The following is a 24,545-nucleotide window of genomic DNA, read 5'->3' on the forward strand; positions in this document are numbered from 1 at the left end:
CTTGTTGGGGAAAAATAACCTAATTAACTTGTTCAGGAATATGGAGATAAAAGCTGTGAAAGTAAAAGCAGAGACACCTTAACGTGACAAAAAAGCTCTCCAAGATAGGAAGGTAAAAATCACGGGACCTAGTCCAGAAATCTTCCACTATAATTAAATAATGGGTTACACAATTCTTCCCTAAAGCAATAGGGGATTAACCAATTCTTCACGATGTGTAGAAACAAAGAAATATAAATCTCTTACTCTTCAGGATTTGAACAAATCCTAGATTACTAAAGGCTGAAGAAGATAACCACAAAATAAATTGCTTCACAAGATTAATGATCTTCTTTTCTTCAAACCAATATTCTTCTCTTTCAATCTCTCTTGAAAGAACCACTTCAGGAATCTCTCTTTCACTGACTTCTCTTTGTTCTGAAAGTTGTTTATAATCTCTTCCCTTTCATTCCCTTTCATTCCCTTTTATAATGATAAATAAGGAGGTTTACCAATAGAAATAGGAATTCCGTTTTAGGCTTGAATCTACTTTTCTTCATAAATAATTCTTACAATTTTCGATTTGAATCTACAATACAATTTATAAAATTCGAAAACAGTTCGTGCTACAATTTATGATTTGACAACATTTTTATATCTCACTTATGCTGCCAAAGTAATATGTATAGATAAAAATGATAATTGTAGTTCTAAAATAATATATCTAAATTTAAGAAGATGAATTGTTTGAAAATCTGCTTTTATTTAAAAAAAAATCTTATATCTATAAATCTTAGTTGATATTCGTAGGTGTTATCTGTTATACAGTCAGACATCTTGCGAGTTGTGGTCAGGTTCCTGACGTTTAGGCACTGCCCACTTGCTTATTCGTTGCTGAGCCAAAAGGACCTGTGTATACAGAATTCATCAACTATTAAAAAGTTTTTTGAAAAATCATTTTCCGATGCAACCATAGTATGTACTTACCTGGTTATCCCAGTCCGTTCTCCAGGTAATAATCACAAGTACCAGAGTCTGAACAGCGGTACCGATTAACATTCCAATCCAAATACCCTAACAAAAAAACACAAATCAATGAAAATTAAGTTGGGTGTGAAATTAAGGTGCAAAGATGAGTTGGGTATGAGACTCACAGTGATTTGGAAATTTATGATGTAACCAAGGATGATACCAAGAGGAATTCCAATTAAGTAATAGGAAGCTATGTTAACATAAGCTACAATACTTTGCCATCCAGCACCAACAGCAGCTCCTGCAAATTAATAAGCAAAAAACCAACCTTCAGAAGTACTTCAATTACCAAAATAATGTTAATGCTCGTACTTAGGCCTTTAGCCCAAAAGTCGTGCGCGCACCTCATCTAGTATCTACCTGGTCGTGGGTTTGATTCTTGAAGTTGTAGTTACCATCTAAATTAACCTATGTAATTTACAGGTTCAGGTTCGAATAAGGTATTAGTTCGTTTCATGGTCTATGTAGGACCGTTGGTTTTCATACCTTGTCAAAGTTTGTTGCTAATGGCTCAGTTAGGGCCTAGGGGTTGTCATGGCAGTATGTGATTAGGGAAATGATAGAGTGACTTAGAAATTGGTACTTAGAGAGTGACATATTTCCTCATTTAGAAACAAAAGCGGTCCCCACTGTAGTCAAACTTTGAAAAACCCTTGTCTTTTAGTGATTCCACATCAGCTGGGCATTAAAATGCCCAAAAAATTGGGCACTCTAGCATCTCCCATGTGATTATTCCATTTTTTTTTTTACGTATCGATTAGTGTCATGCTATTAATCATAATTCTAAACGAAGCTGATACAAGGACCCCTTGGTACACTCCATCGTGCACTTTTCCTAATAGAACAAGGCTTATCTTATTAGCCACCTAACAATGGAGTGTACGGGGGAGTGCACGAGGATGGGCATTTACCATTTTCCAATTTTAAACTCTCATTTGAGAGGTGTAATATGTACATTAGAATTTCTAAACTCATGGAAAGTAAGTGCAGATGAGATGACCTGAGAGAACAGGTTGAACACTGTTGAGAAGTATAGAACATGCAAGTAAAGGTGAAAGATCTCCGACTGTTTCCGCTACCTCTTTACTGTCTGTAAATATGTATGCAACTTTTCCTTTTGCAAACAAGAAGAACATAAATAATATGATCCCAATTGCCAATGATTTAAAAACTGACACCAATATTGCAAATGTTGCGGCTTTCGAGTTTCCTCTGCCAAGCTCGTTTGCCACTCTTACACTGCATTTTTTAACCGAAAAGTTTCAAAAGCTAGTTTCTCAAGTGGAAAGACGTATATTTTATAACTCAATCAAACTGAGTTTCACATATTGAAATCACTTGGGCAACTGAAGAGAACTTCTATTAGATAAATGTGAATAATTTTATTGGTAGTTCTAGCTAGTTTAATTGAGTTTGAGTTTGAGTTTGGGTTAGTGTAATCCTAAGTAAAATATAAAATGATTATTGAGTACCAATAACTTGGGTCTCTGGAATTTGCTCTACCATTATTTAAACTTCAATGTTTTTGAAGATTTGAGATCTCTAAGTAATTGTGCATCACAAGCTTTAACGAAAAATGTGACTCATTAGTTCTAATGTACATATAACTTCATATAAGTAAACAAAATCAAAAAATATATTCCTCCCTCCATTTGCTCCCTCCCACAGCCTTCCAGCTGATGTGGCGACATCTCATTTGACCATATACCCTCTTCATTTGCTCCACGCTAGTGAGACGTCGACGAGGATTGGGGAAAGAGCAAATGGAGGGAGAAATAGAATTTCTCAATTTTGAAATAATCTATTGAATCTGCACTTCCGGACTTTAAAGAGATTATCGACAAGACAAAAATTACATACTTAAAATAAATTAAATCTTGATTTTAATGCTGGAGCAGGAGGATTTTGTGAAATAGACAAAGGTGGATCAGGCACATGAATGGTAGAGATTGGAGAAAGAATAAAAGTATGCAGATAAGGTGATTAAACTCAAAAGCTTTTAAAATGGACATGCATCAATGTTTTTCAATTTGGCTAGACAACTTTGTTAAGCGAAATTTTATAGGCACTTTCCATTTCTACCTACACACAAAATCTCACTTAACTTGGTCAAAGGACAATTCGTTTTGACCAAGTCAATTTTCACTCATCACCACCACTGCCCACCATCACAACCATGTTTTTCTCTCTCCTCTTTTTTCCTCTTTTGTTTTGTTTCTCATCATGTTTCTATCTCCTCTTTTCTCACTCCTTAAACTCTCATTGTTTCAGTTCGGAGAAAGAAATTTTCTTCGTCGAAAGTACTCTGTTTGAAAAAGACGAAAGGATATCTGTTCGTGGAGAACATATCAAGAACACTGAAAATTGTTACAAAAAAAGGAGAGACAAGTAAAGAAAAGAGAGGAGTCGTAGGCGGTGATGAAGATGAAGGTAGGGAGAGATTTGGGGAAATTTTGAAATAAATAAAAATTGACTTGATAATAGGAAGATAAAGTTGATGAGAAGGTGATGATGAAGACGAATGTGATAAGATAGACCGATATATAGCATTTGCACTTAGTGTGGGGAAAAACATTAATGGGGGTGAACCATGCAACTACGAAGAAGCTATGAGGAGTAATGAATCAAAACAACGGTATTTCGCCATGAGTGAAGAGATTAAATATCTTCAGAAGAACCAGGTTTGGAAATTAGTTGAGAAGCCTAAAAGGTTAGAAGATTGTGGCAAGGGGGTTTGCACAGAGAGAATGAATCGACTTTAATGAGGGTATTTTCTCGATTATAGTATTACTTGTTATGGTTGCTTTGCATGATTTAGATCTGGAACAACTTAATGTTAAGACTACTTTCTTACATGGTGAGTTTGAAGAAGAAATTTATATGCATCAACCAAAGAGATTGAAATTCAACAAAAGAAAGACTATGTTTGTTTGGTGAAGAAACTCTTATATGGGTTGACACAATCCCCTAGACACTGGTATAAACATTTTGACATATTTTTGGTTAAAATAGGTATTATAGGAGAAAATATGGTACTTGTGTTTATCACAAACAATCAGATGGTTCTTACGTGTATTTGCTTCTATATGTGGATATGTTGAATGCTTGCAAGAACATGTCTGATTCAAAAGTTGAAGAGTCAGTTAAATGGTAAGTTTAAGATGAAAAAATTGGGTGAATTAGGTATTTTGGGTATGGAGATAGAAATGGATATATCTGATGATAAATTATTTTTATCTCGGAAGACGTACATCGAGAAGGTGTTGGAATATTTTGGAATGCAGAAGGCAAAATCTGTAAGTACCCCTTTAACAACACACTTTAAGCTTTCATTTATGTTGCCACCAGAAACTAATGAGGAGACATAGTGTATGTCTCGGGTTCCTTATGCTAGTGCAGTTGGTAGTATCATGTATGTTATGATTTGCACGAGACCACATATTTCACATGTTGTTAATGTAGTTAGTAGATAGACAAATAGACCTCGGACTGGTCATTGGCAAGATGTGAAATAGATACTAGGATATCTGAGTGGTACTGCAGATGTTGGTTTGATTTATGATAGAAGTGTAATACTTCCATATCAACAGTCGCGTATATGGATTCGGATCTTTCAGGAGATCTTGGTAAAAAAGATCATTGACAAGCTATGCATTCACTCTTTGTTGAAGTGTAGTAAGTTGGACAGTAATACTACAACATGTAGTCGCATTGTGTGCAACTGAAGCAGCAACAGAGGTAGTGAAGAAAACAATATGGTTAAAGGGTTTGGTTGGGTTTGAAGAAGGAGGTGACAAATGTCTAATGTGATAACAAGAATGTGGTTCATTTGATCAAAATCTAATGTATCACAAGAAAACTAAAAACATTGAGGTCAGGTATCATTTTATCAAAGACATTAGGGAAGAAGGAAAGAACACAGTGAAGAAGATACCTATAGAAGAAAATCAAGCTGATATGTTAAGCTAGGAAGTTACAACTTTCAAGTTTAAGCATTGCTTAGACTTGATTGAAATCTATAGATGTCGAAGACCCTCGGAGGGCAAGCCTTTATAGGGCAATGCGACAATGACGAGAGGTATTGGGTGAAAGACTATGGCATATTCAAGACAAGGTGGAGACTTGTTGAAAGTTTCTTGATGTGGAGATATCACATCCGGTTTGTGATCCGAGAAACCGTTTTCAGACGCTCGACACAAAATTATTTGTCTGACCAGTTCAGCCTAGGTTTGCCCCTTAGACAGGGGCTTATCTTTGTTCTCCGCCATAGCAAGGTTGGTCTTCGTTGCCTGCAAGAAGGGATAACTATTGTTGATGATCTACGAGGCAGGACTTCTATTAAATGGGTATCCATGTACCTTTTGGAATTAAGAAAGAAAGGCGGTGAGGTGGTAAGATTAGAGTTTCCAGTAAGCTAAATAAACTGAAATTCTAAAGATATCTTTGTAACTTGTCATTCATTCATAGCCGAAACCATCGAGTCATTGTTCGCCCTGGAGTAGGTATAATAAACCGAACCACGTAAAACTCTTGTTTTCTCTGTGATTGTTTTAGTCTCTTTACTGCTTTTCTTGGTTGCTTGTTCATCGTCATAACATTGTTAGCAATATTTGCTCCCTCTCACTTGAGATTACTTAAAGGTTTCAAGCAAATTGTCTCCCAAGATATGACAAGTCTTTCGTGAATTGGCAAGAAATAATCTTGTTGGCAAATTATTTTCTACATAAAATCGATAATCTAAAAATTGATTGAAAAACACTCATTTATAGAAAACAAAAGGACGCTTATGAATAGTTATAATTTTACAAAATTATTTTATCAAAAGACATGACTATTTGTAAGAAATTTATAATTCAAATAATTTAATTTTAAAAAACTAAAGCTACTTGAAACTATTTTTGAGTTCATACATATTTTTCTATCAATAATATGTCCAAATATCCAACACGCAAATACATCTTTAATCCAGTGGTTTGCATCTCTCTCTTAAGTCCTAAAGGTAAACCATTCGAGTCTTAGTTGAAGTGGTTTATATCAAGGATTTATCTTGTGTTATTACAGGCATTAAACAACTGGGAACTTAGGGCCTACTGCCAAACTTTAGTCGGGGCTTTTTGTACGAAACATATCGAGAAAAATCCAACATTAGTCTTTGGTAAAGTTGTTGGATACAGTATAAATTTTCCATCTTCTCCATTAGATGCTACCCAAAACTAGCGTTTTGACTTGTATCTTCCCACATAATTTGTTTGAAAATAATAAGGTTTGAACGGTAGTATCTAAATTAGAGAGATATTCCACTCTTGCAATCTATTGTTAAGTTAAAAGAGATGGATAGTTGATATATATATATATATAGAGAGAGAGAGAGAGAGAGAGAGAGAGAGAGAGATGGAGAGATTTGTGAGAAAGTGGACGAACATGCTAGGAGAGATTAAAGATGGGGAGAAAATTTTGCGACAAGAAATTTAAATTATTAGCCTAGCTCTTAAGGAAAAAAAAAATGAGACTACTCAAAGAACGTCTTTAATCCAATACCATTTGCTAACAACTAAGACTATTAACAAACTAAACAATTACTACTTCATTGTTAAAGAAAGAACTTTAAAATACATAACATTTCAACTCTAGAAAAGATATAAAGAAAAAAAATAGACTCTTTGTGTGTGGGGTGGGGCACGGGGAGCACGACCCTCACATGCCTGAAATAAAGTTAAGGTAGTGTAAATGGACTTTAAAACTGACTGTAAGTATTTTTATATGGTCTTTAGGGATCCAAATGTCGTGGTTATAACGATTGATGTGTTATTTTATTCATGTGGTGTCATAATGTACGAATTTCATGTAATAAATATAATGACTTTTAGAATGGTAAATAAAGAAATAATTGATGATACCTTGATGCTGACAAGAATCCAAGAGATATCATGAGCTCCCACCCGTTGATGGTAAGACTGGCCAAATAAATGTGATTGGAAGTTAGTATGTACTAGGTTTCCGCCGCGTTCTACGGACGCGACAAATCCCTCTTGAGTAACGTCGGAGATGACAATTAAATCAAAATTCCTAAGAATAACTCTCTAGATATGAAAAACAAAGAACAATGAATGAATAATAAGATGATGTCGATTTTGGAAAGAAAATAAAGAAGATAAGGGAGAATAAACAGGGAAGAGGTTCTAACCAACTCATAAATCGTGAGTAGGGAGAGAAGTATGTGGGTAATAGTTATTGTAGGGATATCCTAACCAATTTTGGTCGATTTACACTAATACTCTTTTATTTTTATTTAATTTACATGAAAAAGGATATTATACCGATCGTCGGATGTGATATTTGTCAAACTCCCAATAAAAAAAATAGAGGGTCAGACTTATCCCTCGTCTAACCGACGAACCTGTTTTAATATATAGGATGAAGAAATCAAGGTGGAAGGTCCAAATATGGACCTTAATATCACAATAAGTCTAATATTATTACAAAATAGGCTAAAAGTCCAAAAATATATATAATTTTTGAAATGTACCCTACAAATCATTTTTGCATACATCATTTTTCGGGTTTCACCAACAAAATAATTTTTTCATGACATCATTGTCCTATTGCATTAAACAAAACGTAAATAACCTTACACATTTTACTATTGAACTTCACGCAATTTGATTTGTGTTGCGTACAAAACAATCAACACATTAGTGATACATTGGTGTATTTGTATGAAGAAGAGACAATAGATTTTTTTCACCTATTTTAGATTAAATTTAGACCTTAAATCTCTATTTTTTATTTGGTCCCATCGCCCACGATAATAATAGGGACCCTAATAATAGTGAGCAAAATAAACAAACCAGAAGGTTAGGAAGAATAAAGTATGTACCATATGGCTAGGGCATTAATAGCTACTTCAGCATTCTTCATGTTTCCTGTTAAAAGAACCAATATGGAGTTGTACCATTGCTCCAAACTGTTCATCATGTTGAAACCAAATTCCATATCAAATGAAATAAATCAAAATTTTCAGAAAGTGTTCTTTGTGAAGTTCCTTGAATAACATTAAATGTTTTTATCGAATTAATAAATTTGATTAACTGACGGTGTAAGAATAGTTCCACGTGAGAAAGGGATCTTAACTAAGAATATAATGTGTATATGGATCTTCTCCACTCACTCTGACAATCAGTTTAAATTGGATGACCACTAATTTAACACAGTATCGTAATTAGGCTCATACGTGATAGGTTTAATAATCACACATGCTCACGACACCCGAAAATCAAAATATGTGTTTTGCTTCAAAAACTCCACACGTGAGGGGCACGCAAGAATAGTCACACATGGTTGTTAAGTTTGTGATCATCCAACTCAAAACCAACTGGCGAGGAGTGGAAGACACCTAGAAATTATATTTTTGGTTGCTAGATCGCTCTTCTCCCATGTAGCACTATTCTCACACGCCCCCTCACGTGCGGCGTTCTTTGAGCCTAACACGTGTTTATGTTTTCTTTTCGGGTGACGTGAAGAACGTGTGCCTTTTAGTCTATCACGTGTGGGCCTAACTCTGATACCATGTGAAGTTTGTGGTCATCCAACTCAAAACTAATTGGCAATGAGTAAAGAGGACCTACACATATTAGCGATCTAGCAACCAAGAATATAATGTATAGGTCATCTCCACTCATTGTCAATTGATTTTGAATTGGATGACCACAACTTAACATGGTATCAGAGTTAGGCTTACACGTGATAGACTTAAGAGCCACAGGTGCTCCAGTCACCCGAAAAGAAATAAAAACACGTCTTAGACTGAAAAAATGTGAAACGCAAGGGGGCGTGTGAGAATAGTCTCACATGAGAGAAGGGAGATCTGGCAACCAAGAATAAATGTGCAGGTCCTCTCCACTCACTGCCCATTGGTTTGTTTGAGTTGGATGACCACAAACTTAACAATGGCAAAGGGATAATCCCAAGAATATAGTATTTAGGTCTTCTTCACTCATTGACAATAGGTTATTGAATGACCACGAAATTAACACCATATCAGAGCTAGGTTGTACATGATGAGTTTAAAAGTCACATGTGTTCTACGTCACGCTAAAAAAACAAGTGCTCGATTCAAAGGACCAAGATTACAATATCTAGAAAGCCAAAGGGCTAGGTACCCAAATAGAAATTAACCCAAGAAATAACTTTTGAGTTGGATCATTGCCAAGTAAATGGAGAAGGAACTTACCATACCATGGCACCAGAGGATAGAGAAAGCTTAATAACAGGCCAAAGGTCCTTGAAAGCTAGGAATGAGAAACCAGTCCATGTCTCAGGACAACCACCACATGTAACAAACAATATCTGTCCCAAATTTGGTATCCAATAAGCTATGATCATGGAACCCATTGCACCACTAAGCCCCCACTTGAACTTAACAACAAAGACCCATGAAAGTAAAAGATGAATGCAAAGTGAAGCTGCTGCCAAGTATGAAATGATCACATTCTTGCTTTGAGCTTGTAGATACATTTGGCAAGTGAACGATGCTATGAAGGAGAATAAAACTGGAATCATCCATTGTGAGATTAAACCGGCGACGTTTGCAATATCGTCTTCTTGACCTAGAAGTTTAAGTATCGGGGCTGTGAGGAGGAAAATAGGTAGAAGGAAGAGAGAAGTAATGATCAAAACAACCCAAGATCTTTGAAGATATATTCCTAACATATGGTGTTGTTGTGCTCCATATGCTTGGCCACATAGAGTTTCTAGTGCACTTGCCATTCCCAACTGCATACATTACAAGAATAATACTGTGTTAGTATGTACCGTTCAATGGTGCCTGTAAATCTTTCCAAATTTACTTACTATTAGTTATTTGGTTACATATAAGAGTTCTTGAGAATCTAATCCAGTACAAGGAAGAAAGTCTACTTATACGAAAAAATTGTATAATGGATCTATATGTGACGGGTTAATATCAGGGCGGCTTGGGCCAAAGCAGCCAAAGTTGCCGTTTTGGGTCCAACACAATTGAGGGCCTTGTATTTGGATTTTGTATGTCGGTTTTACAGTAACAATTTTATTTGAAACATACTTGTAACATGATGTAAGTTATAATTTTGTGGTTAAGCATATTCGTATCCGAATAAATTTAAATTTAGGCCTGTAAACGGTAGCTTATCGGATTCCGATAAGCTATCCGATGTCCGATAATTATCCGACGGATATTATAAATCAATATCTAAATCCGAAAATATTAATGGATATCAGATAATATCCGATATCCGAAACTTTATAAAAAATTAAATTAAATTTTTTCTTTAAATTTTTAACTATTAGATCTAAATAATAAATCTCAACCATACATTTCATATATTATTATGAATAAATTTAAATTTTTATATTACTTATCGGATACGGATATTTATTGGATCGAATATTAGTGCATCCGTATCCCATATCCGATAAGCAGATATCCGATGAGGAATACCCGAATCTGTATCTGATATCTGAAATCTCGAATATTTTTTAAAAGTCGAATACAGATGCGGATCGGATATCGGGTATTTGGATATCTATTGACAGGCTTAGGTTAAGGGTATAGAAGATGTGCAAAGAGGTTGAGGGTTCAAATCCTCTCCTGATAGGAATTGAAATAAAAATCGAACATGTATTATATAAGACCCTAATTTTGATCTTTGTTTGGGGTCTCCCGAATATTTGGACCGTTAATGCTACTTGTTAATAAATGCTTTAACTTTCCACCACCCGTTAAGTGGAGCGGTTGGATACTTTTTTTATGCCAGTGAGGTCTTGGATCAAATCCCGTTGGAAACAGTTTATCATCAAGATTTATCTAGGTGTTTATCCAAATTCATGATGTATTACATATTATGTTCATCATGTATCAACGACGTTTAAACAGGAAATTAGGTCGGAGGCCCAATTTCATGTTTTTTTTTGTCAAAAAGACAAGTTATCTTTTTGTCCTTTTAAGCCCCATATATGATTTGGAAATAGGCTTGAAGGACAATTCTAAAAGCAGTCCCATTTTTAATGCCGAAATTGCCCTTACAATCTTAGCTTGCGAAGCTTTGCAAACTGGTTCGCACTGCTTTGCAATCTGATTTACAGAGCTTTGCAAACTGGTTTGCACTCCTTTGCAATCTGGTTTATAGAGCTTTGCAAACTGGTTTGCAGAGCTTTGCAATCCCGTTTGCATTGCTTTGCAATCTGGTTTGCCTTGCAATGACTTTGCACACACTTTGCAATCTGATTTGCAGAGCTTTGCAAACTAGTTTGCACTACTTTGCAATTTGATTTGTCTTGCAAACTGGTTTGCAATCTCGTTTGCAAACTGGTGTGCACTCTCGTTTGCAAACTGGTGTGCACTCTCGTTTGCAAACTGCTTTGCACTCTCGTTTGCAAACTGGTTTGCAATAAGGTCAGTTTCGTCTTTTTCTTATATTAGGTTATTTACAAAAATGCCATAGGGAGTTGAAGCCTACAAAAAGCTGATAAATCCTTTTTAACCAAAACTCAAATTTTTTAGGGAGTTTTGGCCAAATTTCCCTTAAATTTAATGACGTTTGGAGTGTAATCTTCAAAAAAAAATGAACTAATTTAATATGAACCATTAATAACCAATGCTCCAAGAGAACGCCTCTACACCTTTGGTTGTTGTTGGTGATTGTGGCGTGGTGGTAGTACATGGTGATGGGTAGTGCTGGTGCATTAGGCAAGTCCAACGTGGGGCTCGGGCTCTCAAATTTGGGAGCCTCTTGAATTTTGGGAGCTCCTGATTTTTTTTCTCGACTCCAACGTTGAGCTCCCAACAAGGGCTCCGAAATCTAAATCATGTATCCGTGTGATGAACGTACGTAGTTTTTTATTTCAATTTGTAACTATAAATTGTTAATTTCAAGTATAAAATTATAGGTTCATATTGTTCTAGAGAGAAATAAAAAGGTTCATAAAAAAAAATAGAGAAAAATAAAAAATTGTAAAAAGATAAAATGAAAAAGTTAGAAAAAGAATTGAAAAAAATATATTTTAAATAATTAACATTTGAGAAAAAAAATTAAACTAAAAAATATTTATAAATATCAAAAAAACAAAAATTGTAAAAAGATAAAATGAAAATGTGACCGAGGGCTCCCGGGTTGGAGTGCAATGAGGCTGGCCCCAACCTCTAACATTGGCATCACCCTTAGAGGTGTTGGCAGTAAAAGAAAGTTATATTTTTCTAGACTCCACTTTTTAAAAATGTAAGATACAAAAACTATGTGATTTTTTAGGAGAAAAAAACTTTTTCTTTTTTAAAGTGACAAATTTGTTTTTTTAAAAGCTTAAAAGCTCAAGTTTTCTTTTTCTTGAATATTTTAATTTAAACCAAATGAGGACTTAAACTTATTAAAATAAGAAGTAGATGTACCAGAATGCCAATAGCAAATCTCGTGAGAACTGTAACAACAAGAGAATAAGCAGCTAACTCTTTGGAACCGATGTGTCCAATAAAAGCTTGGCTGATCATAGCAATCCCGAAGCTTGAGACTCTTGTGAAAATAGCAGGTCCAGCTACAATCCAAAGTTTTCTCGACTCTTTCAACACCTTCGTCCTCAATTTCTCATTTTTTTCTCTTTCGACTCCCAACAGCTTCTCTTTTATACCACTGATATTCTCCATTTTTTTTGTCTTTTATTTTTGAAATTTCCTCTTCACCCTTTAAAAATAACCAAAGCGAGTAAACAGTCAAGAACCGAACAAAGCAATATATATGTGCAGTTTGAACTAAATCACAAAATAAAATAGGAACAGTAAAATAAATGAAAAGAAAACAAATAAACAAAGAATAGAGGAGAAAACAAGTAAAATATGCAACCGCCCGATTACTGTAATAATAGAGGAGAAATAAATAATAATAATAATCTATTATATTAAAACAGCTCAGTCAGTTATTTAGGGAATAAGTTTGACAGTAAATTTTATTTTAGAAATTTAGTTGGGAACACATCCGACGGATGATGTAAAATCTTTTTTATGTAAATACACTAAAAAAAGAAGGATATCTATGTAAATCAGCCAAAATTGGTTAGAATAACTACTATCTACATATTTCTCTCCCTATTTTTTTTTCTCCCACCGATTACATCTTAGAAACTACCAATTTTCTCCACTTTACAGTAGAAAATCGTGGGAGAGATCGAAATAACTGACCCGCTCTCTCATATCTTCCTAATTTCTCTCTCAACCGCCTACCTATTTGACTTAAAATTGAAATTATCTCATTTCTTCTCTAAATTTTTCTCTACACCATGCTTTCTTTCTCTCAACAACAAAGAAATTTTATTAAAAGAACAACAAAACAAATCTCCCTAAACATATCGATCTCCCAACTTTTTTTTTATCAGATTTTTGTTGTTAGTGATTTGTTATACGTTCTTCTTCACATAAAATGAGATTTACTGACGAAGCCAAGAGGGATCTGCCGCGTACGTAGGACGCGGCGGAAACCTAGTAATAATAATAGAAGAAGAACTTTCTCTTATAGAGTTTGCCTCGCCAAGGTTGGGCCAACTTCTTAGACACCCGGCTCAGTCTGATCCTACTTGTGTTGTGGCCCAATTGGTCAAACGTATAAAGGCTCATCCGACCCGATAACATTTATTTTGTTAATATTACATATATAAACATGTATATGTATCGTATTATGTACATACAAAAATACAATATGTATTAACTATGATAGTACGCTAATATCATGATTATTCTGATATAATATATGACATGTCATATGTAAAACAGACATCAGCATTGTGTTCAAATGTTGTTTTGACCGCCTAAAATACTATTTGGTTTACCTTTTTTAAAGTATATTTGTTTTACCTTTTCAATCGGGCCTTTTTGACTATCACTTCAACCATATTTAACATTTCAAAAAAGGATCTTGATTTATTTGACCGCCTAAAATACTATGTTAACCATAATGGCGGGGGGACCCTCCCGTTATTTTGTGGCCGACCTCGAGACCAACCAGATCTGGGCTCGAACGTAAATTGGTCATGCGTGTAGGTAGGTCGGGCCATATTGGAACGGCCCCTCCCGTTTGACGCCAATTGTTCACATCATCTTAATAATTCAAATTATTTCAAAAAGAGAGAAGAGAAAAATCATATTAAAAAAATAAAAACTGATCAGTCGGTTATTCTGGATAAGTCTGACCTTCCATTTTTGTTGAGAGCTTGATAGAGATCACATCCGACGACTGGTATAAATCCTTCTTTATGTAAATAAACTCAAAAGGGAAGAGTAGTAGTGTCATTAATTTATTTATATTAAATATGGTTAGGAAATCCTTAAAATAACTACTGACCTACTTTCTTCTCATTCTACTTTTCTCTCTCCACGATTTTCAACAAATCTTCCTACTATATAATGGCATTTTATAGATTTTGAGTACATGGACAAGATGTCTCTTGTTTTTGTAAAGACATTTTGGGCTCCAAATTTGTCTCAAACCCTTCACAAAATCCACCATACTTTGAAGTCTACTAAAGTCCGCAGAAATTTTGTCTATAATTGAATGCCAAAGACATTTGGGGATTGTAAATGTCTAGATTTGAATGCCTCGGACAATTCAGGATTGTCAAATGTCTGGATTGAATGCCTCAGACATTTCAGGAATCTCAAATGTCTGAATTGAATGTTACGGACCAAAATACACATAGGATTTTATTTCTCTCTCTATTCTCTGCAATTCTCGCTTCTTTAAAATTATCGAAGTTTTTAAATTGTAGGAAGAATTTGAGAATGTTACGGCATTAGCCAAGAGGGATATGTCGCGTCCGTAGAACGCGACGAAAACCTAATATAAAAAAATTCCCATCACAAAAAATGAATTCTTTATATTTAACTTCCAAACATTAAAGTTAAATTTTGCTTGTTAAAGAAAGAGTATTTTGGTCTTTTAACAAACTCAGTGTAACAAGATAAAATTTCTTTTGTCTCATTTCCAAAAAGTGAGCAAAAGAGTGATCCAGACAAGTCCTTATCAATATTAGGACTGAAAAACTATTCTAGGTCCCTATAAGAAGAAAAGAAAATTGGAGTTCCTCGTATGATTGTGCGTAGTTCAATTTCTAGTGTTCAAAGAAAGAGAAATTTTATTCCTTCCATCATTTGCTCCCTCCCCCACCCTTCAGCTGGCGTGGCCACGTCTCACTTGAGCGTGGAGCAAATTGAGAGAGAACGTGCTAAAGCAAAACGAGACATCAGCTGGAGGGCTGGGAGAGTTGATTAAAAAGATGTCTTATCATGAACAACCACTCAACCCTTCAATTTCTACTATATTGTCTCTAATTCTCGTGAGCTCCTAAATATCTCCATACAAATCTCACACACATTTACCAACCAAGTCTCTCTAGCTAGTTTCTTTCTCTAGCCTCTAGTATGGATTCATCATTGTCATCATCAACAACACGGGCTAGCTACTAATTAAGAGTGAAAGAACTTACAGCTTGGTTTTGGTGGTTGGATATCCTCTGATTTTTGTCTATTCAAAGTCTCATGAATCTTGTGTCATGCTGTTGCTGGGCAAAAATATTCATCGATTGTTTTGGTAAAAATGAGACTTGATAGTGATTGTTGAAAAGGTCTCAATATTTTAGCCGATAGACTGTCCGAATAATAAGAGAAAAAAAGATAAAGTAGAGGAAAAGAGAGGAGAGAAAGGGAATGAATGGGAGGAGGAGTCGACCCTCACTATGTGATGGAAGAAGAGATTAAGAGAGGGCGCACATCACCTCCTCTCGTATAAGAAGGAACATAGTGGGGTGTGAAAGTGAAATATGGGATCGCAGATTGTACGATTTAAACATTGACTAATGATTCTTAAATTACATTGTACTTGTTCCTGCAAATCCAAATAAGATTAGACGCGTAAGTTATAATTAAATATTGAGTAGTGATCTAAACGTGATTACCTATGCTATTAGTATAGTTGTGCCATGGTGCTTGGCTAGTAACTAAACATGATTGTACTTGTACTTTTATTTTATTTTATTTTTAATACGTAAATTCATTATATTAAGAGATACATAATTTGACATTAAACAGATCTTAGAAACGGCAACCCCTGGTGATCTGGATCTATGAGGTCTGGATATTTTAGCGAGATACACCTTCAAATCGGCTACAAGCCTTTAACCATGTATTAACAATTGGAATTTTAGATTTGATTTTTTTTTTTTTTGACAGTTGGAATTTTAGATTTGATTTAAATTCATATTCTATTAGGGGGAAACTTATGTTCAAGTTGAATGAGAATGTAATTAAATATCTAATACAAGTCAGCCCGTGATTTGGATCTCGATACGATAATATCCAGCAAATAATCATTCTTCTATTTAAATAAATATATTAGATACTTATAATAAGAAAAACGTAGTACAATCTTCATTCATCTGAAGAAAGTAAGTACCACAATTTATAAAGGTCACCGTATTTGAGAAACAAAAATATTTTCCGGAGTGTAAAGACCGACAAAAATAGTTATGGAGAAAAAAATTTAGTTGATCATTTCTTCTCCATGCCAATAACAATCGCTGGTAAACTGCCATTGTCGGGACCTATTTTTCAAATCTTTCTCTCCCATTTCTTGTGTCTCTCTTTCTGGAAACTCCAAAAGCTTAAATAACCCTTTCTAAAGAGATAAAGAAAAAAATGGGTACTGAACATCCAAAAGGAATTGAGATATCAGAGCAATTGCTAGCTAAACCTGAGAAGGAAGGAATATGGGAAATTGATTTGAATGAAACTCCACCATGGAAGGGTCAATTTACAATCAGAGGGTTAGTTTCGAGTGCCAGTGGCTTGGCCGAGATTTCCGAGGCCCTGTGCGAAATTTTATCCGAGGCCCTTCTTATGACGGTGTAAGAACTAAAAAAACTACATGTGATATAATAGATAGATATTTAAGGAATTTGTCTAAAGCAATTTTTATGAAATATTATGAAATACAAATATTTATATAAAAATAAAAAGTACTAATATCTCAATAATTACGTAACTTCAAAACTCTTTAAACTATATCCAATGTAATTATATAAGTCTCAACAAAACAAATTAACTCACTATTTGGAAGTTTTTTTTATTGCAAGACTCACTATTTAAAAGTTGCAAATTTATAAATCATAGCAAATATGCACATCTAAATGGCATAAAAAATTAGGTGCAGATAGAAAGTATGTATATTAGGGGAGGGAGGGGGAGAGAGAGACATGAATTTATTAAAGTGAATTTGTACTTTGGGTATGTGTTTCTCTTTTCCTCTCGTTGGATGTAGAAGACCAAATCGACTTCAAAGCCCAATTCTTTATAGATATCGCGTAAGTAACTCTAATTCTCTTTTCCTCTCTTTTCTTCCAAGATCCAAGTAAATAAGTAACCCTAAATTTCTAACCAGAACGATTGCCGGCTACAAGTCTTAAGACTACCTCTCTCTGATTTCTCCATCTAGAACATAATCTCTGATCATCTTAGTTCTTTTTCCTCTCCATTTATATCATTCTCTCTTTGAATCGCTCCATCCATTCGAACGCATCGAGCATCGTACTACGAAGGTCTGTATAATTTTGTGCTATGTGTTTCTCTGAACCTTTAGTCCTTACTGGTCCGATTCATACTTAGTTACTTACTGGTTAGTTCATATTTGTTTGCTTCACGCAGATGAACATAAAATTATAAGTTTCTGTAAATTGTTACTAGAAAGTCCGAATCGAGATTGTCCGGTGTCCGACTGGTCTGATATAATAAACGGTCTTGGACGGTCAATGGACAAATAATTCTTGAAAGTGACAGTCCGAGGCCGCCCGAATAAATGAGTGGTCACCAACATGTTATGTCCGAGTCAACCGATCCGATGAAGTTAGAGTCCGACATCGACCGGCCCGGCCCGATTCCCACCCTTAGTTGAGAGCTCCTAAAATTTTCCAACTCCAACGTCGGGCTCCCAATAGGGCTCCCAAATCCAAATTATGTATGTGTGTGATGTAAGTGGGCGGACTTTTGATTTCAATTTTCAACTATAAATTCTTAATTTCAAGTATAAAGTTTTAAATGAGAGGAAAGCAAATAAACAAAGAATAGGCCAACAACCCTTGGTTGGAGTGGTAAGAGGTATAATCTTCCACCTTAGAGGTCAAGGGTTCGGGGCACGTTGAACAATTCAAAAAAAAAATAAACAAAGAATAGAGGAGAAAACAAATAAAATATGCAGCCACCCTATTATTTTTATTATTAGTTTTGAAAGAAATAATAATAATAATAATAATAATAATAATAATAATAATAATAATAATAATAATAATAATAATAATAATAATAATAATAATGATGTAGACGCAGCGGAATAATTAAAGAACAATAAAATAAACTAAGAATAATTAAAGAAAACTGTAAGAAACGATAAACTAAACTTAAATTCTTAATAACTTCAATTGTTTTTCTCTTCAAGGTGAATAATAACATAGACTAGATCCCCTTTTATAAGATAATAAACCTTCCTAGATAGACTCAAACTAGGATTCCTAAAATAATAAACTATTCAAACATAGAAACTTTAAAATAAAGAAATATCAAATTAAAGTAACTTCTCTTCTACTAAATAAACTACTATTATGACTTAATAGGGTGTGGGCACGCGTGGACGTGGGCCCACACGCCTATGCGCCTGCATCAGCACCCTATTCCCCAGAAGGTTCGTCCCGAACCGATTGTATGATGGAAGCAAGCTCATCAGATCCTTTCGTAATCGGTAACAATGTGATAATCTTCTTCATCCATGGAAATTCATAAACGTTCAAACGGCCCTTGTAAATAGAATCCACATCCGACTGCCAAGGACGTCCCAAAATAATATGACAAAGATCCATATCGGTAACATCACAAGTAATGTCAGATAAATAGAAAGAGCCAAAAGAGGGAAAAAGTACACATTCGATCAACACGGGTTGCAGTACCGGATTGAATCCAAGCAGTATGATAAGGGTGTGGTTTAGGGATAGTAGGAATACCCAAGTAAGCCACAAGTTTGGAAGAAATCAAATTTTCCACACACCCATTATCAATAACAATCGTACAAACTTTGTTCAACACCGTTCCTCGTGTAACAAATAAATTTTTCCGTTGAGAAAGATCATGTTCAAGAGGAGTAAAAAGTACCCGACGAGTTACTAACAGAACACGGTCACCTGAATCCGGGTCAATATGGACATGATCGGCCTCCTCATCCAAGTAATCCTGTTTTTCCACTAAATTTGCCTTACCACGTAATGGGCAATTATTAGAATAGTGACCTGTCTCAAAGCAACGATAACACTTACCTGGAGGTTGTTTTTTGTAAGGATTTTCAGGAATAATCTTAGCTCCGTCGTCCATTTGTTTCGAAAGATCAGTATCATCAGTAGGTTGTCGAATATAATTAGGACGATTGTAGTTTCCCCTAAAAATTGATCTAGAATCCGATTCAAAAGATCGAGCCAGACTAATACATTCCGATACGGAAGAGAAAGGACGGAGGTTGACAAGATCCTTAATGTCACCTCGAAGACCATCCTTAAATTTTTCCAATTTCATGGATTCAGTATCGGGTAGATTAAGCCGAGTACTTAAACGCTGAAATTCGGAGGCATATTCCTCCACTGAACGTCGTCCTTGACGACAACGAAGATATTCCAGACATAACTGATTTTCATAATCGGGAGGGAGGAAACGGGCCATCATAAGTGGTTTAAGTTCAGACCACGAGGATATGGGAGGAAGATTAGATAACCGTCGTTGTTCAGATTCTTGTTTCCACCATGTTAACGCTGTTTTTGAAAGATAGCCAGTGACACATCTAACCTGTTCTTGTCCGTAAACCTGCATAACATCAAAGAAGATTTCCATTCGAGCTATATAATCCAAAAAGTTTTCAATGTTGATGGAACCGTCATAAGCCTGGACGTCCATACGGATACGGTACATAGAAGAAGGTGGTGGAGAATCGTGATCATCCTCTAGGTGATAGTCATCCGGATCGTTATACTTGGAACGGGGACGAATATAACGGTTACGTTGCATGGAACCGTTATGGTGTGGTTCCGTAAAGGTTGGTCGGTTTTTGAATCTAGTTGGTTCATAATAGTTGGATCAGTTGGGTTGACGGGCTTCATGATGGTAAGGGTTGTAGTCGGCCTCAAATTGGTCTTCTCGGTTTTGGTTATTGAGTAATGGAAACCCTATGTCTCGGTTTGGAGTGGGTCTGTTCGGTACTGGTTCGGGTAGACGGGTTCGGTTAGGATTGTAGCTCTTGGTAAAATAATGGGTTGGGTGGTTGACGGTTTCCGGTTCGTGTTGATGGGAGGGTTGGTGATGATCGGTTTGGTGGTGAGGAGGGGGTGTTCCTCGGTTGGGCGTGAGATGTGGTGAGACGGCACGAGAGTGTTGGCGAATAGGTGTATCCATGATGGGCCGTGAGGGTTCGGTTCGGTGGCTTTGGGTTTGGGTTTCGAGTGGGGTGGTGTTCGGTGAATAGTATTGCCTTGGTGTTTGAAAAGGGTATGGTTGGGTGGTACTTGTGTTGGTAGTGGAATAATGGGAGAATGATTCGGGTTTGTTCGATGTTAGTTGTTCGTTGAAAGAGAAAGGTGGTGTTGTGGGGTTTATGAGTGGGAAAACCGGTGATAGTGGTGATGTAGGGTTGATGTGAATCGGGAATGGGGTCGTGTTAGGTTGACCAAGTATGGAATTTGAAGTTGGTGTTGTGGTTGGAAGTGATAATGATGCTTGTTGATGTTGTCCCATTCGGAGGCAAAAGTTGGTGTCTTCTCTTTGATTGTTGGAGTAGGAATGGTAGGATTAACCATTGTGATTGGTTAAAAAAAAAATTTGGCTCTGATACCACTTGATGTAGACGCAACGGAATAATTAAAGAACAATAAAATAAACTAAGAATAATTAAAGAAAACTGTAAGAAACGATAAACTAAACTTAAATTCTTAATAACTTCAATTGTTTTTCTCTTCAAGGTGAATAATAACATAGACTAGATCCCCTTTTATAAGATAATAAACCTTCCTAGATAGACTCAAACTAGGATTCCTAAAATAATAAACTACTCAAACATAGAAACTTTAAAATAAAGAAATATCAAATTAAAGTAACTTCTCTTCTACTAAATAAACTACTATTATGACTTAATAGGGTGTGGGCACGCGTGGACGTGGGCCCACACGCCTATGCGCCTGCATCAAATAATAATAATAATAATAATAATTAAGGCACACCACCAGGCCCAACCGAATGAAGCCATGAGGCCCGCAACCGAGTACACAAACCGGCCAGATTAGGTTTTGGGTTTCATAATGGAAAATTGTTATTTTATGTGATAAAGCATAAATAGGATTTGATTAGATTTTATGTAATCTGTACTTATTGATAACATGTAAACCTATAAATACCCATGTATACTTCATGAATAAACACACAGAGAAATATTTTCTCATCTCTCTCTCTCTCTCCCACATCTTCCTCTCTCTCATTCAAGTATTCAAACTTAATTCAAGAGGTGATTTACCTCTTCACATGGTATAATAGCCAAGTTCGAATTTTTTTTTTTAATACCAACTTCTTTCGTCATGTCTATTCCTACTGATGCTTCCTTTGCTGATTATATTCCTCGTTCACCACCTAATCTGGTGTTTGATGTTCATCACTCTGATTCACCTGTTGCGGTTCTCATAACTCCCTTGTTAACCGGATATAACTATGCCTCACGGTCAAGATCTATGAAGATGACACTTTGGGCTAAAGATAAGTTAGGGTTTGTTGATGGTGTTATTCTCAAACCCTCTTCTGCTTCTGAATTATACTCATGGGAAAGGTGTAATGATCTTGTCGGCAGTTGGATAATCAACTCCGTTGCTTCACACATTCGGTCTTCTGTTCTCTATATTGATAATGCAGCCGATATTTGGCGCAACCTTTATGATAGATTCTTAAGTCTCTTCAACATGAACACCAATCTCTTTTAGCTGTTGCCTCGTGTATTTATGGACATGGGAAGTCAATTATTTATCGTTCTAACCAAGAACGAGCTATGAAATTCCTTCAAGGACTTCATGACCATTTTTCGGCAATTCGAAGTTAAATTTTACTAATGGATCGCTTTCCTTCAATCTTGAAGATTCACTCACTTGTTAAACAAAAAGAGATCCAACAAAACATCATGGCGGCCACCACGAATCAACCCGAAGTTGCTGCCCTCATTGTTCGTCAATCCAACAATAACTCCATTCGGTCGGACAAAACATATCGACCTCGGTCAAAGCGACCAAGACCGTTTTGTGACTACTTTCACCAACACGGTCATGTGATGGCCCAATGTTATCAGCTCCACGGATATCCAGGACCGGGAGCTCGACGTTGACCCGCAAGAACGCAAGGGAACCTCTCGACTGCTGTTAGAACCGATAACGCTCAGACCAGGGTGCCTTTAGCGACCTCGCTGCCTCAAGACCAACACCAAGGGTTTTTAAGCCTCTTGGACCAGCAACAAACTGCTAGAGGCACCACCAACCAGCAGCTCAACCGAACCGTACCAGGCGTCCATCTTGCAGGTATTAACTTTTTTTCTTCTCCATGGGTGATTGATTCGGGTGCTGCCAAACCCATATGTTGTTCTTTATCCCGATTTCCTCATTATGTTATCGTTCCTCCGAACTTTTTCGTTCGTTTACCTAACGGCTCTCGTATCAAAGTTCCTCATATTGGTACCATTTATTTCAATAAACAATCTCTTCTTCAGAATGTCTTGCATATTCCGGATTTTCAAATAAATTTAATATTTGTTTCCCAAATAACTAATTCTCTTCGATATCTTGTAACATTTGATTTCGCTTCTTGTGTCTTTCAGGCCCCATTGGCGAAAACGAGGACTGGACTTGGTGATCAGCATGACGGACTTTACTTCCTTCGCACAGATCTTAGGATTTGTTCTTTTTCCGTTTCTAGTATTAAGCTTATTAATAGTTTTTTCGATATATGGCATTGGCGCCTCGGACATCCTTCGATTTCTAGTTTCTAGTTTTTAGTTTCAAAAACTCCATGTATGAAGTTTATTACTTTTAATAAAATTCCGTGAGAAATTTGTCATTTATCTAAATTTTCATGTTTACCTTTTTCAATAAGTACAACATCTACTTCTCGTCCTTCTGAACTTCTTCATGCGGACTTATAGGGACCCTTCTCGATCACCACCCACTCAGGTTGTCGATATTTTTTAACCATAGTCGACGATTTTACTCGTTCTACTTGGATCTTCTTAATGTCAAATAAATCGGATACTTTCCGGTTTATGACAAATTTTTCCAAATTTGTCTCCACTCAATTTCATACATCTTTGTCAGATTCATACGGGGCAAGGTATTATCCGGTTCCGACTATTCAAACTTTTCGATCTGATAATGGTACCGAATTTCTAAACAAAGATCTTTAGACTTGGTTCCACGATAATGGAATCATTCACCAGACTAGTGTCCTCATACTCCACAACAGAATGGTATACTCGAACGAAAACATCGGAATATTCTTGAAGTCGCACGTTCCCTTCGACTACAAGCTCACCTTCAACTTTCTTTCTGGGGTGAATGTGTTCTAACGACAGTTTATCTTATAAATAAACTTCCCACACATACTTTAAAAGGCCTATCCCCCATGAAAAACTATTAGGTCTCCACCTTTTTTTCTCATCTCCGAGTCTTTGGTTGTTTATGTTATACTCGACGCCCACTCGTTAAGACCAAGAAGTGCATCTCCGGGAACTTTGTCGGCTACCCTTTCAGCCAAAAGGGTTACCGTGTCTATGATCTTTCATCTCGCAAGATTATTACTTCCCGTGATGTTTTATTCCATGAGGATAAGTTTCCTATTGCATTATCCAATCCCATCGATACACGTAATCCCATCACACGTCCATTTTTATCAATTTCAGATGACGGAACTTTTCTCTTTACACCTTTCTCGGCTAAAACCCCTGCATCGGCTACACCACCAGGCTTTACGGGCACTTTCCCTACTGCTAAAGGTACCACGGGCCAGCAGGCTTCTCCTGCCCTTTCCGGCACCGCGGGCTAGCAACATTCTCTTGCTGCTACCAAAATCGCGGTCTAGAGGACCACTTCCCCTAATGCTATAAGCGCCTTGAATCTGCAGATTCTCACTCCTGACGCTATAGGCACCTCCACTCAGGCTTCCTCTCCAGGCGTTATTCTATCAGGCATGAGCCTACTTCAGAATCTCCCAACTCCTCACCGATTTCCCTGGAGGCACCACCAGACGATCTTGCCTCCACTCCTCCTCGGCCACAGCGAAATCGTTGTCCGCCTTCTTGCCTCAACGATTACATTTCCAACACATATCCTTCTTCCACCGCCGTGCAATATCCACTCCCCGATTATCTTTCTTTTGATAATCTCTCATCATCACATCGAATTTTCATCAATTCTGTGAT

At 36.3% G+C, this 24,545-nt stretch overlaps 2 protein-coding genes across 2 annotated transcripts; one reads left to right on the top strand and one right to left on the bottom strand.

Moving 5' to 3' along the window:
* Nucleotides 1-529: 529 nt before the first annotated feature.
* LOC147558878 (protein DETOXIFICATION 21-like) lies at nucleotides 530-16,785 on the bottom strand. The gene is made up of 9 exons (XM_086657674.1): nucleotides 15,342-16,785; nucleotides 12,431-12,719; nucleotides 9,242-9,783; nucleotides 7,889-7,975; nucleotides 6,909-6,965; nucleotides 2,012-2,250; nucleotides 1,134-1,252; nucleotides 967-1,053; nucleotides 530-888 (listed from the first exon to the last, which is right to left on the bottom strand). The coding sequence occupies exons 2-9, from the start codon at nucleotides 12,680-12,682 to the stop codon at nucleotides 808-810; spliced, it is 1,464 nt and encodes a 487-aa protein (XP_086513800.1). The 5' UTR covers nucleotides 12,683-12,719; nucleotides 15,342-16,785; the 3' UTR covers nucleotides 530-807.
* A 4,887-nt stretch (nucleotides 16,786-21,672) lies between these two features.
* On the top strand, nucleotides 21,673-22,068 carry LOC147558879 (uncharacterized). Its single transcript, XM_086659119.1, has one exon. The coding sequence runs from the start codon at nucleotides 21,673-21,675 to the stop codon at nucleotides 22,066-22,068; it is 396 nt and encodes a 131-aa protein (XP_086515245.1).
* Nucleotides 22,069-24,545: the final 2,477 nt, after the last annotated feature.

This window comes from Eschscholzia californica, unplaced genomic scaffold (assembly GCF_041429995.1).
Source record: "Eschscholzia californica isolate CP2 unplaced genomic scaffold, dmEscCali1.0.p SCAF_2, whole genome shotgun sequence".
In the NCBI taxonomy this organism is placed as follows: Eukaryota; Viridiplantae; Streptophyta; class Magnoliopsida; order Ranunculales; family Papaveraceae; genus Eschscholzia; species Eschscholzia californica.